Here is a 14,013-nt window from a genome sequence, read left to right on the forward strand (position 1 = left end):
CACACGAAAAGGAAAATCAACATAATTAATTCTTCTTAAAGTACAAAATCAATGTTTCGCATCGATACAACGAGCCCTTACGGTCAGATTGAGAAATATAAGAAATGTTATAGTCTGAAAATAAAAATAAAAAATTCATAAAAATAAAACAAACGAAGTCTACTTTCCATAGAAATTTCTCGAGAGGAAATTAGCCGAGGAACCATAAATACAGCACTTATTAGTTTGAAGCAAAAACCAACTTCAATTAGATTATCGTAACGCCCCTCTAAAAGATTCACTAAAACCCAAGTGCAAACCCAAAAGCACGCCTGCGACCCTCCCAAATCTCAAACCTCAGCTACCCTCTCCCACTCTCAATCCAGAAAGAAGAAAATACTACGGACTCCCGGTGCTTCTTCCTCTTCGTCATCCTTTGGTCTCCGTTTTAGACAAACCCATTTATCCGTTTTAGTTTATTCCAAAAATCCCTGATCTCTGTTTGTGGGTTCGGTCTTGGCCATGAGAAACAGTGGGGTTGGGGGGATTGAAATCGAAACCCTTTCTTACGGAGGCAATGTGAGAGATTTGGGGTGAGAGTGAGAGGAAAAAAACTTTACAAAATAGCCCTATAATGGTGGCAGCCATTTCTGAAGCAGCTGCTTCCACTAACCCCAAAACCATTTCCAAACAAGAAGAAGACCAGCAAACCCATCTGCAAAGACCCCCTCTGCTACTGTCGGAGAAAGACAATGGCCACAAAAATGGCCTTGGAAATCATCCTAGAAGACCCAGAGGCAGACAAGTCTCTTCCAGGTACATGTCTCCCTCTCCTTCTACATCTACTTCAACTTCCACTTCCACTTCGACAACAACAACAACCACGGCCACTTCTTCGTCATCTTCAACTTCTAGACGATTCCCGTCTCCTTTGCTCTCTCGCTCGTCCAATTCCACCCCTTTATCGACCTCATTGTCCTCTTCCACGGCTACAAAACGGTCCCAATCGGTGGACCGGAGGCGACCTATTACGTCTCGGTCCATGACGCCGATCCCCGACTCGAAACACGCCAATGGCGCTGAAGTATCTGCGGCTACTAAGCTTTTGGTCACATCTACTCGGAGTTTATCGGTGTCGTTTCAGGGTGAGGCGTTTTCACTTCCAATTAGCAAGACGAAGGCGCAAACTCCGAGCTTGAGCAATGCGAGGAAGGGTACACCGGAGCGGCGAAAGGGGACCCCCGTTAGAGGAGGAGATCAAGTAGAGAATTCGAAGCCAATGGACCAGCATCGGTGGCCCGGTAGGACCCGACAAGCGAATACGACTATCTCGGGTTTGAATAATCCCTTTTTGTCGAGGAGTTTGGATTGTGGAAATGGTGGTTTTATAGATAAGAAGATAGTTGGAATGGGATCTGGGAAGGTTGTTCGGGCATTGCAGAATTCAATGGTGACTGATTGGAGTCGGAGGGCCTCGTTTGATGGGAGGTTGAGCTTGGATTTGGGCAATTCAGCTGAGTTATTGAAAGATGTTCGGAAAAACCCGGATGCCAATTCAGCAAATGAATCTTCTGTGCCTTCTGATCTCACTGCATCTGATACTGATAGTGTGTCCTCTGGTAGCACTTCAGGAGTGCAAGATTGTGGTGGGATTGTTGCCAAGGGAAGAGGTGGGGGGCCTCGAGGGATTGCTGTTTCAGCAAGGTTTTGGCAGGAGACAAATAGTCGGTTGAGGCGCCTGCAGGATCCAGGGTCGCCGTTGTCGACGAGCCCTGGGTCAAGAATGTCTGTCCCAGCAAAGTTTGTCCCTTCGAAAAAGTTCGTTAGCGATGGTCCATTGTTGTCTCCACGAACAATGGCTTCACCTATTAGAGGAGCTACACGGCCTGCATCACCGAGTAAGCTTTGGACATCTTCAGCTTCGTCCCCATCGAGGGGGGTTCCTAGTCCTTCTCGGGTCAGGAATTCTCTTACGGGGTCATTGAGTAGTAATTCAAGTAGTTCACCTTCGATTCTTAGTTTCTCTGTTGATATTCGGAGGGGAAAGATGGGGGAAGATCGTATTGTTGATGCACACTTGTTGAGGCTTCTGTATAACCGTTACTTGCAATGGCGGTTTGTGAATGCGAGGGCTGATGCTACTTTCATGGTGCAGAAACTGAATGCTGAGGTATGGTTATTGTGCTGTATATTGTATTATTTCCAAAACATAAATTACATTAATCAGAGATGTTAAAAGTATCCCATATATTATGAAGACATATTTTTGCAATTTGTAAAGTGTTCTTTATTGCAATGGTTTTTATGTGTTTTCTGTTTTATCATTAAATAAATAATTTTTCCTACTTTAGTTGTTTATCTTGATTATCTCTCAGTTAAGTCGCAATCTTTCCTCACAAATTGCAGATTTCTCACTTATTCATTGCATCAATTAATTAAGGCCGTTTAATTTAGCTTCTATGAAAATCTTGAGCTTGGCCAGCTTCTCTGTGCCTGAACCCATGGAACGTGAGTCTAGAAATGTTTTCTAGATAAGCCCAGAAAAGTTAATGCCTAACCTTATTCACGGTGGCATCTCTGGCCGCATAAGATGTAATGAAATCAGTTAGTTGCTACACCTTTCAGGTTTATCGTGGCAAGATTTAGTCCACTGGTCTTATCTGAATGTTTTTCTTTGCATCAGAAAAATCTGTGGAATGCATGGGTGACAATTTCAGAACTACGGCACAGTGTCACACTTAAAAGAATCAAGTTACTATTGATGAAGCAAAAACTGAAGCTAGCTTCCATCCTCAGGGGACAAGTAAGATTCAGAGATTTATTATCTTGCAATTAGTTCTATGTTTTAAACATACTTAGCTTGTAAGTATCCAGTGTTCAAAAAAATATGGGACAGACTTGAAAAACCATCCATCTGTCCACTTATATAAATGTTAAGAAAATTAATCGATCATCCACATTCATGTAATGTAGAAACATTTTGGTGCACTATTTTTTCCTTAGTCACGAACACTTGTGTCAAATGTTTTGGACACTATCATGGCAGTAGAAGAATTTGTGGTTTTTTCTTTTTATTTAGCTCTTACGAGCTGCAGCTAAAATATTATCTACAGGGGAAAAAAAAAACAGATATTGAACTGAGTTTCAGTATGGAAAGAGAAATGGGCTATCTGCTTTGCTTTGGTTGTGTTAATTTTCCATTTTAAGAGCCTTCGTTCTCTCTCTCTCAGGATGTCTTCATTTTGCAGTGATGCATTTCTCTTTCAACAGTACTTATAAAAAAAAAATCTCTTTTAACAGTGTTCCCCATGGAAGTTCCTCTTTCTTCTTATATTGGAGCAAATAAAAGGAAAACTGACTATTAGAACCTTGCTGCTTGGTTTTGACTTATCTTTTGCATTTTCTGCAATCTGCATTTTCTTTTAGTTACGATTATCACGAATTTCATCATGCTCAACTCTAATGCTTGTTCTCCTCAACCTTGGCTGAGTTCTACAACATGGTAATATGTACATCTCGGTGTACTTGGGTGATGCATATCTTGGTTTTACATAATTACGAAAAAAAACAGAGGAAATCAGAAGGCCGAGCTTAGATAATTTTTAAAAGGAAATCCTCAATGTCATTAATGGGCTGTTTAGAAAATCTCGAGGTCCCAAATACATGCTTGTGTAGAGCATGATATGGCCTTATTTGTTTATTGGTTTGGCAATTATCTCTGTTAAGATTTCAAAATTGACTTAGTTGGTAAAAAAGTGCCCCCACGGATCCCAGATGAGGGTTCCCTTGGTGAGCTACTGACTCCAACTAGCCTGCATTTTTTTCAGGTTTGGTTCCTCTACTTTTTGTAATTTTATGGACTTGGATTCCTGCTCTCCTCTCTCTCTCTCTCTCTCTCTCTCTCCCCCCCCCACCTTATACTTTTATCAAAACACATCAACCTTGCAGAGGGTTTAAATTAGTATGCTTTAATATTGCTTGGAAACTTTCTTTGATTGTATTATTTTATCTTGGGTATGTTGCTTTTAGGACGTACTTTCTTGAATGTTGCACATGGCCAAAAGTAACATTGGTTTGATCGCTGCTATTTGTTTATTATATTATTTCTACATACTGAATGAAGTTTGTTATGCTTGGTGAATATAGTTGAACAACTTGGAAGAGTGGTCCCTTTTAGATAGAGACCACTCTAGTTCTTTGCAAGGAGCAACTGAAGCTTTGAGGGCCAGTACTCTCCGTCTTCCGGTTATTGGAAAAGCAGTAGTATGTACCTTAACCGTTTGTCTTAATTTTTGTAGACACGAATCTAACCTTAGGGGGGCAAATTGGCTCATCAAAAGCTCAGAAATTGGATTTTTGAGGTTGTGAATGAATCTTGCTCTATCTTATCAGGCTGATATTCATAACTTAAAGGATGCCTTGGGTTCAGCAGTTGATGTGATGCAGGCAATGGCATCCTCAATGTACTCTCTTTTGTCAAAGGTTATCCCATTCCTTCTCCAGTGAATTTGTTTTTCCATTTTTAAGGCTTTGCGCTCAGCTAATGACATTATAGTCATAAGCATTCTGAAATAAAGTGCTTTTATTAGAAGAAATGCATTTAACTTGTGTCCTAACAAACTTCATCTTTCTTTTTTTTTTTTGTTTTATTATAAGTGAACGGTTATATTGATTTGAATAGGCATAGCCCACAAGATGGTATACAAAATGTAACACCTATTTAGGAAGAGGAAATAGAAACTAGAAATTCATGAAAATTGAGGCCACGAAAATCTACAGCTGTGGCCCATAGGAAAAGAGTGCTGACAATAAATAATCTAAGTTCTTCTAATGAATGCTCATTGTCTTCAAACGTCCGTCATTTCGCTCCTTCCATAGACAACACATAATATATTTCGGAACCATTTTCCACACCGCTGAGATTTGTGGGAGACCTCGTAGATTGGTCCAACTGGCCATGAGCTCAATCATTGTGGCAGGCATCACCCAAGCAAGATCTAACCTGCTGAACACTTCATTCCATAGCGTTCTAGCGACCTCACAATGCAACAACAAGTGATCCACATTTTCACCATTTTTCCCACACATGCAACACCACTCTACTATGATCACCCTTCGTTTCCATAAGTTGTCCAATGTCAAGATCTTACCCAATGTTGCTGCCCATACAAAAAATGCCACTTTGGGAGATGCCTTACTTCGCCAAATCCTTCTCCATGGGAACTCTGTGTTCTGTAGTTGTGAGAGTCCTATAAAAAGAACGGACTGAGAATATACTTTTACCGGTGGGTATCCATCACATCGTATTAGCGTCTTGTGTTCTCGGTATCATGGTGTATAGAAGACCAAAAATCTCCTCAATGCTGCCAACTTCCCAATCTTGGGCCGCCATAGTGAAATTCATGTTCCATTGGACTAGGTCCCAGAGAACTCCATACAATCAGCCACTGATGCATCTCTCTCACATTCTAAAAACTGAAGGGAAATAATTCTTTAGAGTGTGATCTCCACACTACCGGTCAGTCCAAAATTTTATTCTAGACCCATTACTCAACACTAGCCGAGTGTGCCTAGCAAAAATCGCCCACCCTCCCTAATTTGGAAAGTTTCCAAATTCCTACTCTATAAGCCCCGTGAACTTCTCTAGTGCACCCCCCTCCCCCCAAAAAAAAAAAACCTCCATATTTAAGTTCAATCACCAACTTCCATAAGGCTTTTGGTTATGTGTTGTATCTCCACATCCATTTCCCAAGTAAGGTTCGATTGAAAATCTTCAATTTTCTAATACCCAACCCACCGAAGGAGACTGGAGAGCATACCTTATCGCACTTGGCTAGATGAAATCTGAATTCGTCTCCTAACCCACTCCACAAAAAATTACGATATGTATCAATGGACCTCTCCAACCATGAGGCTTGCTATGTATCAATGGACTCAAAAGCTAGTCCATCGAGTTTTGGCCACCATTCCACCTGTTCACAAAGCAATTGCTCAAAAAAGCCAACATGCTCCCTAATCACAAGAGCCTCCACATAGCCCATGCCATCTATTTCAACATCTCAATGTTGTTTGTTCTCTTGTGAGAGTTGGCCACTCTATGGAAGAATTTTGTACTTCGGTCTCCTTCTTTCAACCACAATGCTCTTGATTTTTTTACATCAAGAGATCTCCTCCAATAACGTAACCCTATCTAGCTTTGCCAATAATTCAGCCTTTCGAGAAAATTCCTCTAGGGAAAGAGCCCGACCCCTCCTGTGTCCTCTCTACCTCCTGAAGCTCCTCCAACATCTACTTTTTACGGTCACCTACATCACCAAAAAATTGAGTGTTCCATAACTTTAAATCATTCTTTAGAGCTCTCAATCTACTTGCAAAAATGAAACTTGGGGTACCATTGATCTGATATGAAGACCACCATTGCCGGACTCTTTTCACAAAATCTTCCGTTTTCAGCCATATATTCTCAAATTTAAAATACCGTCGCCCTCCTTGAATACCCCCACAATCTAATAATAGTGGAACATGATCCGAACAAAGGCGAGGCGACCTCTTTTGGCAAAGGTCCGGATAGTGGGTTTCCTACTCCGATGAGACTAAGGCTATGTTTGGCAAGTGAGAGTACCTCAAGTACTCTCACTACTATTCTTTACTTTATTATTACTTTTTACCTACTTTTTTACTATTCATTACTTTTCACCTATTTTTTACTACTATTCAATATTTTATTATTACTTTTTCATTACTTTTTCACTACTATTCACAAACATTCTCAACACTTCTCACTACCCAAACGTACCCTAAGAATCTGTCTAATCTAGACCACGTATAATTATTGGACCATGTACACCTCCCATGAGAGGGATATCCACCAAACCCAAGTAAAAAATGCACTCCGAGAATTCTGTCATTGCTGGTCGCAACCTGCTGTCTCCTGAACGTTCGCTTGGGAACCATATAACGTTAAAATCACCACCTATGCACCATGGTAAATTCCACCAGCTATGGACTTCGGCAAGTTCTTCCCACAATAATCTTCTACTGCTGTCCAGATTCGGCCCGTAAAGGCCACCGAAAGCCCATACAAAATTATCATCTACACTCTTAAATGAACATGCCACTGTAAACTTCATCTTTGTTCTTGATTACATATAAAAAAAAACAAAAACAGACTCTACCTTTGTCAGTGTTTAAATCTTTTACACAGCCGATCCTTAGGCCAGAGAAAGAAGGGGCTTTGGCATAGGTAAGAGCCAGCATAAACCTCTGCAGTAATGTATGAGTACAATATATGAGTACAACAGTGCAAGATGGATTCACCCTATCTGAACGTGTATATAGAAGCTGTATTAATACAACGAGTCCTTTGCATTTGGGTGAAACTGCAATACTTCAAAGAGAATTGTTTTTTCAATTCACTTAACATAATCCATATATATTACTTTGTTTTCTTTGCTTAGTTTTATAAATATTGCAACTGTGACCTAAGCTTTTTAGATTTTACCTCAGCTAACCTTGTGCTTTATAGTTATTAGTATCCAATGCTTAACCCTATCACTTTTTTTCCATAAAGACCCTCTCAAAGAAGATGGTCATACAGTGTCCAATGTAACTCAGCATATTTGGTATGTTTTGAATGGAATTAGTCAGAAAGAAATCAAAGATTTTCAGCCAAGATTGATTTTTATAAAGTCAGAGATGTGACCTAAACCCTTAATTGTCGGCCCTTTCTGTCTTTTGATTTTAATAGTGTAATATGTAGTTGCAGAATTTATTGAACTGTGCTGTCTATAAAGTTTCAGCTCTTCATAGTTCATGCCCAGTGTAGTGGTGGTTGTAACTTGATTGTAAATTGCTTTTGATATGGCCTGTGAAACGAAAACCAGTCAGTCCAAAAGAAAATTTCTGAATTTGGCTTTTCTTTGATTTCAATATGAATATATTGATTGAAACCATGACCATAGCAGGAGGACGAGTTATATTCTTTTGTTGTTTAATCTTTTTTTTTTTAATCTTAGCATTATACATAAATTGAAACAAATATCATAATTAGAGTAGGAGGATCAATAACATAGAAAGACAGTATTGCTCCTCAGTTGAACTTGTGAGGGCGAGAATTTGCCTCTAGACTCTTGAATCATATATTTTCTAATTGATCTCACTCACAAGGGGTGTGCTGCAATTTTTCTTGTCTTGTAATGAGATGGATCCCGTCAGAAGACCAAATATAAAAGTCTACAGAAGTTGTTTCATGCCTTGGTCCATTACCACTGACTGCAAAATGTTTTCTTGTTTATGCGGCATCTGTTTCCTTGGCTTTCGGAGGACTTTGCTTTTAGTTCTTTGCTCCAGTGCTCCACTTTAATGGTAGAAAGTAGAGTGATTCAAATCTTATCGTAGCCATGGCCAAGTACCAAACAAATGGATGCATAGAAATAATTATTTAAGCAGGTTGATTGAAAGCCATTCTCCTATACTTCGCTTCACGTCATATATCTGAAGCCATGTAATTCACAGGTAGAGGATGCAAACACCTTGGTGAGTGAACTTGTGAAGGTGACTGCAAAAGAACAGGTTTTGCTTGAACAATGCAAAGATTTTTTGTCCACGTTGGCAGCCATGCAGGTAAATTTAGCCAACCTCTTTTTCCTAACCTCATAAATTTTTATTTACTGTTTGTAATCTTATGGATTACTTTCTTAAATCTTCTCACAGGTCAAGGATTGCAGCTTGAGAGCACATACAATACAACTTAACCGTGTACCAACTACCAGCAGCCTGACTACACGTGTGAACTGATATTTTTATACTATTCAACTCCAAATGCTAACATTACACGAAAGACGCAGCCTTACCTTTCTGCAGTTGATGGAGGCAGCATTGGCTTCTCGTTTGGCGTTTTTGAAACCTGTTTTGTTTTCTGATTCTCTGCCATCTATATCGGGTATGTGAAAATTACAGAAAAAAAACACTACTCTTCTCACTAATTAGCCGTACACAAGTACTCATCCATCATCGGGCAAAGGGAATGTTTGTGTATATATGTAATACCGTTCGGATATCTGTTAAATAGTTCATCATCAGATTCTTCATCCTGCTGTGCTCTACTGGTATGGTTGTACATGTGATTATTTTGATGCCTGTGTCGAGAAAGCATTTGGGATAGGGTTATTCCTGTTAGGGTCGAGACGTCTTGTTAAAAGTAGAAGACCGGCTAGGCTACCGATGATAAAATGAGAAAGATTTGAGAGACGCTTGAATTTGAGGAATTTGACTGGGTTGGTCAGCGACAGCTCACGTTAGACTTCCGGCGCATACGGAAGTAAGGACCAGACGAACCCACAACTAACATGCGCCGCCGGAGACACCGAACCGTCCTGCCCTAAATAAACCTGTCGGCTGTATCTTTTTTTGAGGCCACACATCCTTAGCGCATATGAACCGAAACCTTGTCGATATGGAATTTTGTATAGCACGACTTTGCTTTCACAGGGAGTTGAGAAATGTTTTAGATAGGACCTGTGGACATGATTTTTTATTGGATTAGATAACAGGTTTGAGTAAATAAATGCAATCATTAATTGTTAAATGAGCTTTTCAAAATCCATGCAATTTCCAGCATGAAACGCCCAAATCTCATCTTCCAGGCATTTTATAAGAAAATTTGATTGAGAGAGTAATCAAAACCCAAATCATTTATATTCAATATAATATAGTTATTATGCATCTAAGTACTGTGACAGCAATCAACAAGTGGTTGACCCAGTACTTTTAGCACTCGGCCCGAATTGTTGCATATGGGGTCCATACATCATCAACCATGGAGATGCGGTGATGCATCAATGAATGTTACTATCAAACTAGCAATTTGCATTTAAAAAAAAAAAAAAAAAAAACTTTATGCAGGCCCCACTCTCCAATTAGAAGAAAAGGGACCGGGAAGCCTATTGCTGGTGGAGACAGACCGGAAACAATACCTTTATTATGATGACTTCCCACTAATAATAAACATCTCTTCCTAAAGTTTGCCTTCCCATTAGACATGATCAATTCATTCAGTAGAACAACATGCATACTATTTCTAATTGTGATGGACATCTAGGTGTGACGTGTCTTATCCTAGGGAACATGATCTATCTTCTATATTTTATTAGCCTATTACTTCGAAGAGCACCAATATTCCAAGCCAATTTCAACATATATATTGAATTATTAAAACCAACTAATTAAGTTGCTTCTCATTTCTTACATTATTATTGTTATTTCTCTATTGTTATTATTGATTAGGTCATGTCATGAGTATTCCATCTTTGAAGTTGGGGATCAACTGATTGATCAATTTAATTAAGCCCACGACCCAAATCCATAAACAACATAAAATATATTTTACAAAAAAGTGTAAATAATATGAAAACTGCTATAGACATAAAGAAATTATATAAAATAAAATTCACAAACTGATATAATTTCACAGGATTCGTGTTAGATCTATTTTATAATAAAAATAACTTTATAATTTGACGTACTACATCAAGTCACATCAATTTGTAGGTTTACTTGTCTAATGGCTAAATATTTTCCAAATAATATTGAACCTCATCAGCTAAGTACAAAAGATATATAGCCATAGCTCAATCCTAAAACCAATATGAGTTGGATGATTCCAACCATATCCCAGAAAACTACATACTTAAAGAAGCTGATCATATTCTCTCTTTTAAACTGAACTTATGTTAGCATCTCATATTTCTCTGATCTTTAGATGATCCCCATCAACCCTCCTCCTCACCCCCCCCCCCCCCCCCCCCCCCCCCCCCCCCCCCCCCCCCCCCCCCCCCCACAAAAAAAAAAAAAAAAGGTCAGAAATTCAGTGCCTAGAATTACCCAACTCGCCAGACTTGGAAACATGAAATTAAAGCCCGATAACGAAGATCATCAAGTACTTATATATAGACTCGCATATATATATATATATATATATATATATAATATTAATTAGCTGAACCCCAAAATAGAGAAGGAAATACATTAATTCAAGTAATTATACGTTTCATGTCCTTCTCAAACAAATAATCTCAGAATCTTTCTTTCACTACCCGATCCCTCTGTAATACAATTACCACCCGTATAATCACTTCCCAAAGTCGTCGTTTCAGACTCCTCAGACGGGCTCCTTCTCTTCCTTGCTTTCTTTCTCTTATGCAAATCATCATTACCGGCTAAGCAAAGATCCAGATCCAGTTGACCCGCACACCGCTGCTTGTTGCCGTGGGCTCCCGAAGCATCAACATCCGGCTCAGGCATCGAAGCTTGGTCGCCAAGAAACTCCGGTAGGACCCGTAACGCGCCTCCTTGGAGAACCGTCTCCACCGCCGATTGGCACACCTTCCAGTTCCCTGTCAAAAGTAGTCCCACCACTCCGTTAACCGGATTTACGGTCCGTCCCACCGCTTCAAATAACAACGACTGAAACAAAGCTAACCAAGAAAACAAAAGAAAAACCAATATTTAACGTCAATTTCTAAACAAGCCTGACTATTTAACCTAGCTTCACTGTGAAATTAGAATCCTAGAGCATCTGATCGATTGTATACTATGTTAACATACTTGCGCGTGTGTGTACATAAATATATATATATATATATATATATATATACACATACACATACATACATACCGGGTCTTTGGCGTTCGGGGACGCCGGAAATGAAGGACATGAGACAGGCACGGCCAAAGAACTTGGCGACGAAGACGGTGGCGTGAGCTTGGGCTTGAGGGTTTTCTATCCATTGCAGGCATTGTCGAAGCATGCAATTGTCGCTGCAACCCTTTCGAAGAACCCTACAGCCATTGCAACTCATGATCTTCTGCACATTAATTTGAAACCCGAAATTCAAGGAGGAAGGAGATGAAAAGCTTTTCTTGATGCAGCTATAGAGAGAGAGAGAGAGAGAGGGAGAGAGGAGTTGAAGACAGGCGAAAGATGTGGTCTTGAGGAGGATATATAACGTGAGTGTGCATTGGAGTAAGTGGCCGGTCATTATTGGAGTGATTAGACGTACTTAACCATGGTTAGTTATAGCTTTTTTTTTTTTTTTTTTTACTAGGTAGGAAGGAGATTCAATGATTGGTTCTCTTAATAAAAAATTAAAGTATTATCAATTGATCCAAATGATCTTTACAAAGTTATAGCCTTTAGGTGGTGGATCAGTCGAGATTATTTATTTATTTCGTGTGAATATAAACATTAATGTTGCCATATTGCCATAGATATTATATATATATATATATAAAAGTATTCTGGTAAGCAATTTCGCTCATCAAACTGTACACTGATATTAAATATAAGACATTCGTTTAATAAAATAATACGAATTGGAGATGAAAATGATTTTTATGAGATAGAATATCTTTTTCTTCTCTCAATATTTTTTTTTCTTTTATTTATTTTTTCAATAAACCAAACCGCTTACATGTATAAAAATCATTAGTAGTAGTGCTTCACTTAGATTATCATGTTATAAGATTGTTATAAGATCAGATGACCTTTCTAGATAAACCACATATACATACATACATATACATATATATATATATAGCTAAAACCTGATTAAATTATGAACCCTTAATGAAATAGGATGAATTGAAGCACTATGGTTTTAATTTTACTTCAAATTAGATATATCCCCATATATATATATATAGTTTTAATTAATTATAAAATCAAAGTCGACAGTCCAAAGTTTTTAATATTTATATATAAATTATGACCTGAAAAATGTTTTTTTTAAATGCCCTGGTGGCACGTGCCACTGTGGTCTAGATTGTGGAGATAAGGGGATCACGTGTCTACTGGGGTTCCATCGATCTTCCAAAGACGTGGGTGAGAGGCGGCTCCGTGTCTCCGCGAATAGTGAGTCGACTGCTCCACCGTTGGATTCTCATGCATGAATACTGTCTCCCAGCATATTCTTTTTCTGCTTCTAATTAAATAAATAAATTTCTCTTTATGAGTTTTGAGTTCGTACGTACATGGCAGGGATCGAGGTGCATGCATGGGACTCGGATCATGATCAGCAAATGTCTTCGATCGAGAGGCGCCGTACGTACAACTGATCTTCAACAACGTAGTGCAAGCGGTATTCCATCGAGTCAATCTGGGTTTCAAACGTTCATTATTGGAGCACGGATATATAAAAGTGTGGTGGCCACCTGTACATGTAAATGACTACTAATGTGCATGCCTTCTTTTGAAGCATACCTTTTTATATAATTTCTTTATTAATGTCTAAAAATAATCTTATACAACCTTTTCAATCTCAACGCATTATATTTTTTTAAATTTTTAAATATTTTAATAATTTTTTTAAAATTTTTTTTAAGTTTATTTTTTTTAAAGTAATTCAATTCTTCTATTCATTATTTATATATTAAATATTTGATAAAAAGAAAAAATAATAAAAATTAAAAAAAAATATGGTGTATAGAAGTTTTGTGATTTGTAAATAATAGGAGATTGCGTAGATTTCTTGGATCTATAATCATAGCAATTCATAAACCTAAACAAATGCTAAATTCTATACTATACACAATATTCTTTAAATGTGGGTCGATCTGGCTGGCTGGCTGGCTGTATCTCAGCCTTGATAAGTACTGATGGGCACAGAATTTCAACTTTAAGACTAGTAGGTGAGTGGCTGCAGTTACAATGTGCAAAAACTAGAAAAAAATAAAAGAAAATGAAAGAGTTGTCACTATATATATATGTACAGCATATATACTAGAATGAAGAGAAGGATGGCGATGGTGATGAGGCGGAATCCTTGGAAATATAGTGGCGACTCGGGTACGTGGCATAATATTGATGTGATATGGACCACCATTTGCATCAACCAATTAACTAATTTAAATGCCTGTTACTATAGTATATGTCCCCACCACAAAAAAAAAGTTTAAGTTTGTGGAGAATGGGATTCGGATTCATGAACATGGGTTTTAACTTTCACAGAGCTCACTTTCGGCTTTTTTATTTTTTAT

General features: G+C 38.4%; 2 protein-coding genes across 3 annotated transcripts; one reads left to right on the top strand and one right to left on the bottom strand.

Moving 5' to 3' along the window:
* The first annotated feature begins 164 nt into the window (after positions 1 to 164).
* Positions 165 to 9,068, top strand: LOC121254566 (QWRF motif-containing protein 2). The gene is made up of 6 exons (XM_041154659.1): positions 165 to 2,149; positions 2,663 to 2,782; positions 4,126 to 4,242; positions 4,372 to 4,461; positions 8,494 to 8,601; positions 8,692 to 9,068. Exons 1-6 carry the CDS (start codon positions 614 to 616, stop codon positions 8,773 to 8,775), a joined length of 2,055 nt encoding a protein of 684 aa, XP_041010593.1. The 5' UTR covers positions 165 to 613; the 3' UTR covers positions 8,776 to 9,068.
* A 1,920-nt stretch (positions 9,069 to 10,988) lies between these two features.
* Positions 10,989 to 11,965, bottom strand: LOC121254570 (LOB domain-containing protein 38-like). Of its 2 annotated transcripts, none has more exons than XM_041154662.1 (2): positions 11,654 to 11,965; positions 10,989 to 11,372 (listed from the first exon to the last, which is right to left on the bottom strand). In XM_041154662.1, the coding sequence occupies exons 1-2, from the start codon at positions 11,835 to 11,837 to the stop codon at positions 11,038 to 11,040; spliced, it is 519 nt and encodes a 172-aa protein (XP_041010596.1). In that variant the 5' UTR covers positions 11,838 to 11,965; the 3' UTR covers positions 10,989 to 11,037. The 2 variants fall into 2 exon arrangements, with proteins under 2 accessions (XP_041010596.1, XP_041010595.1); XM_041154661.1 differs by having other exon boundaries at positions 10,989 to 11,453; positions 11,654 to 11,962.
* Positions 11,966 to 14,013: the final 2,048 nt, after the last annotated feature.

The sequence above is a fragment of the Juglans microcarpa x Juglans regia genome, chromosome 3D, assembly GCF_004785595.1.
Source record: "Juglans microcarpa x Juglans regia isolate MS1-56 chromosome 3D, Jm3101_v1.0, whole genome shotgun sequence".
Classification (NCBI taxonomy): Eukaryota; Viridiplantae; Streptophyta; class Magnoliopsida; order Fagales; family Juglandaceae; genus Juglans; species Juglans microcarpa x Juglans regia.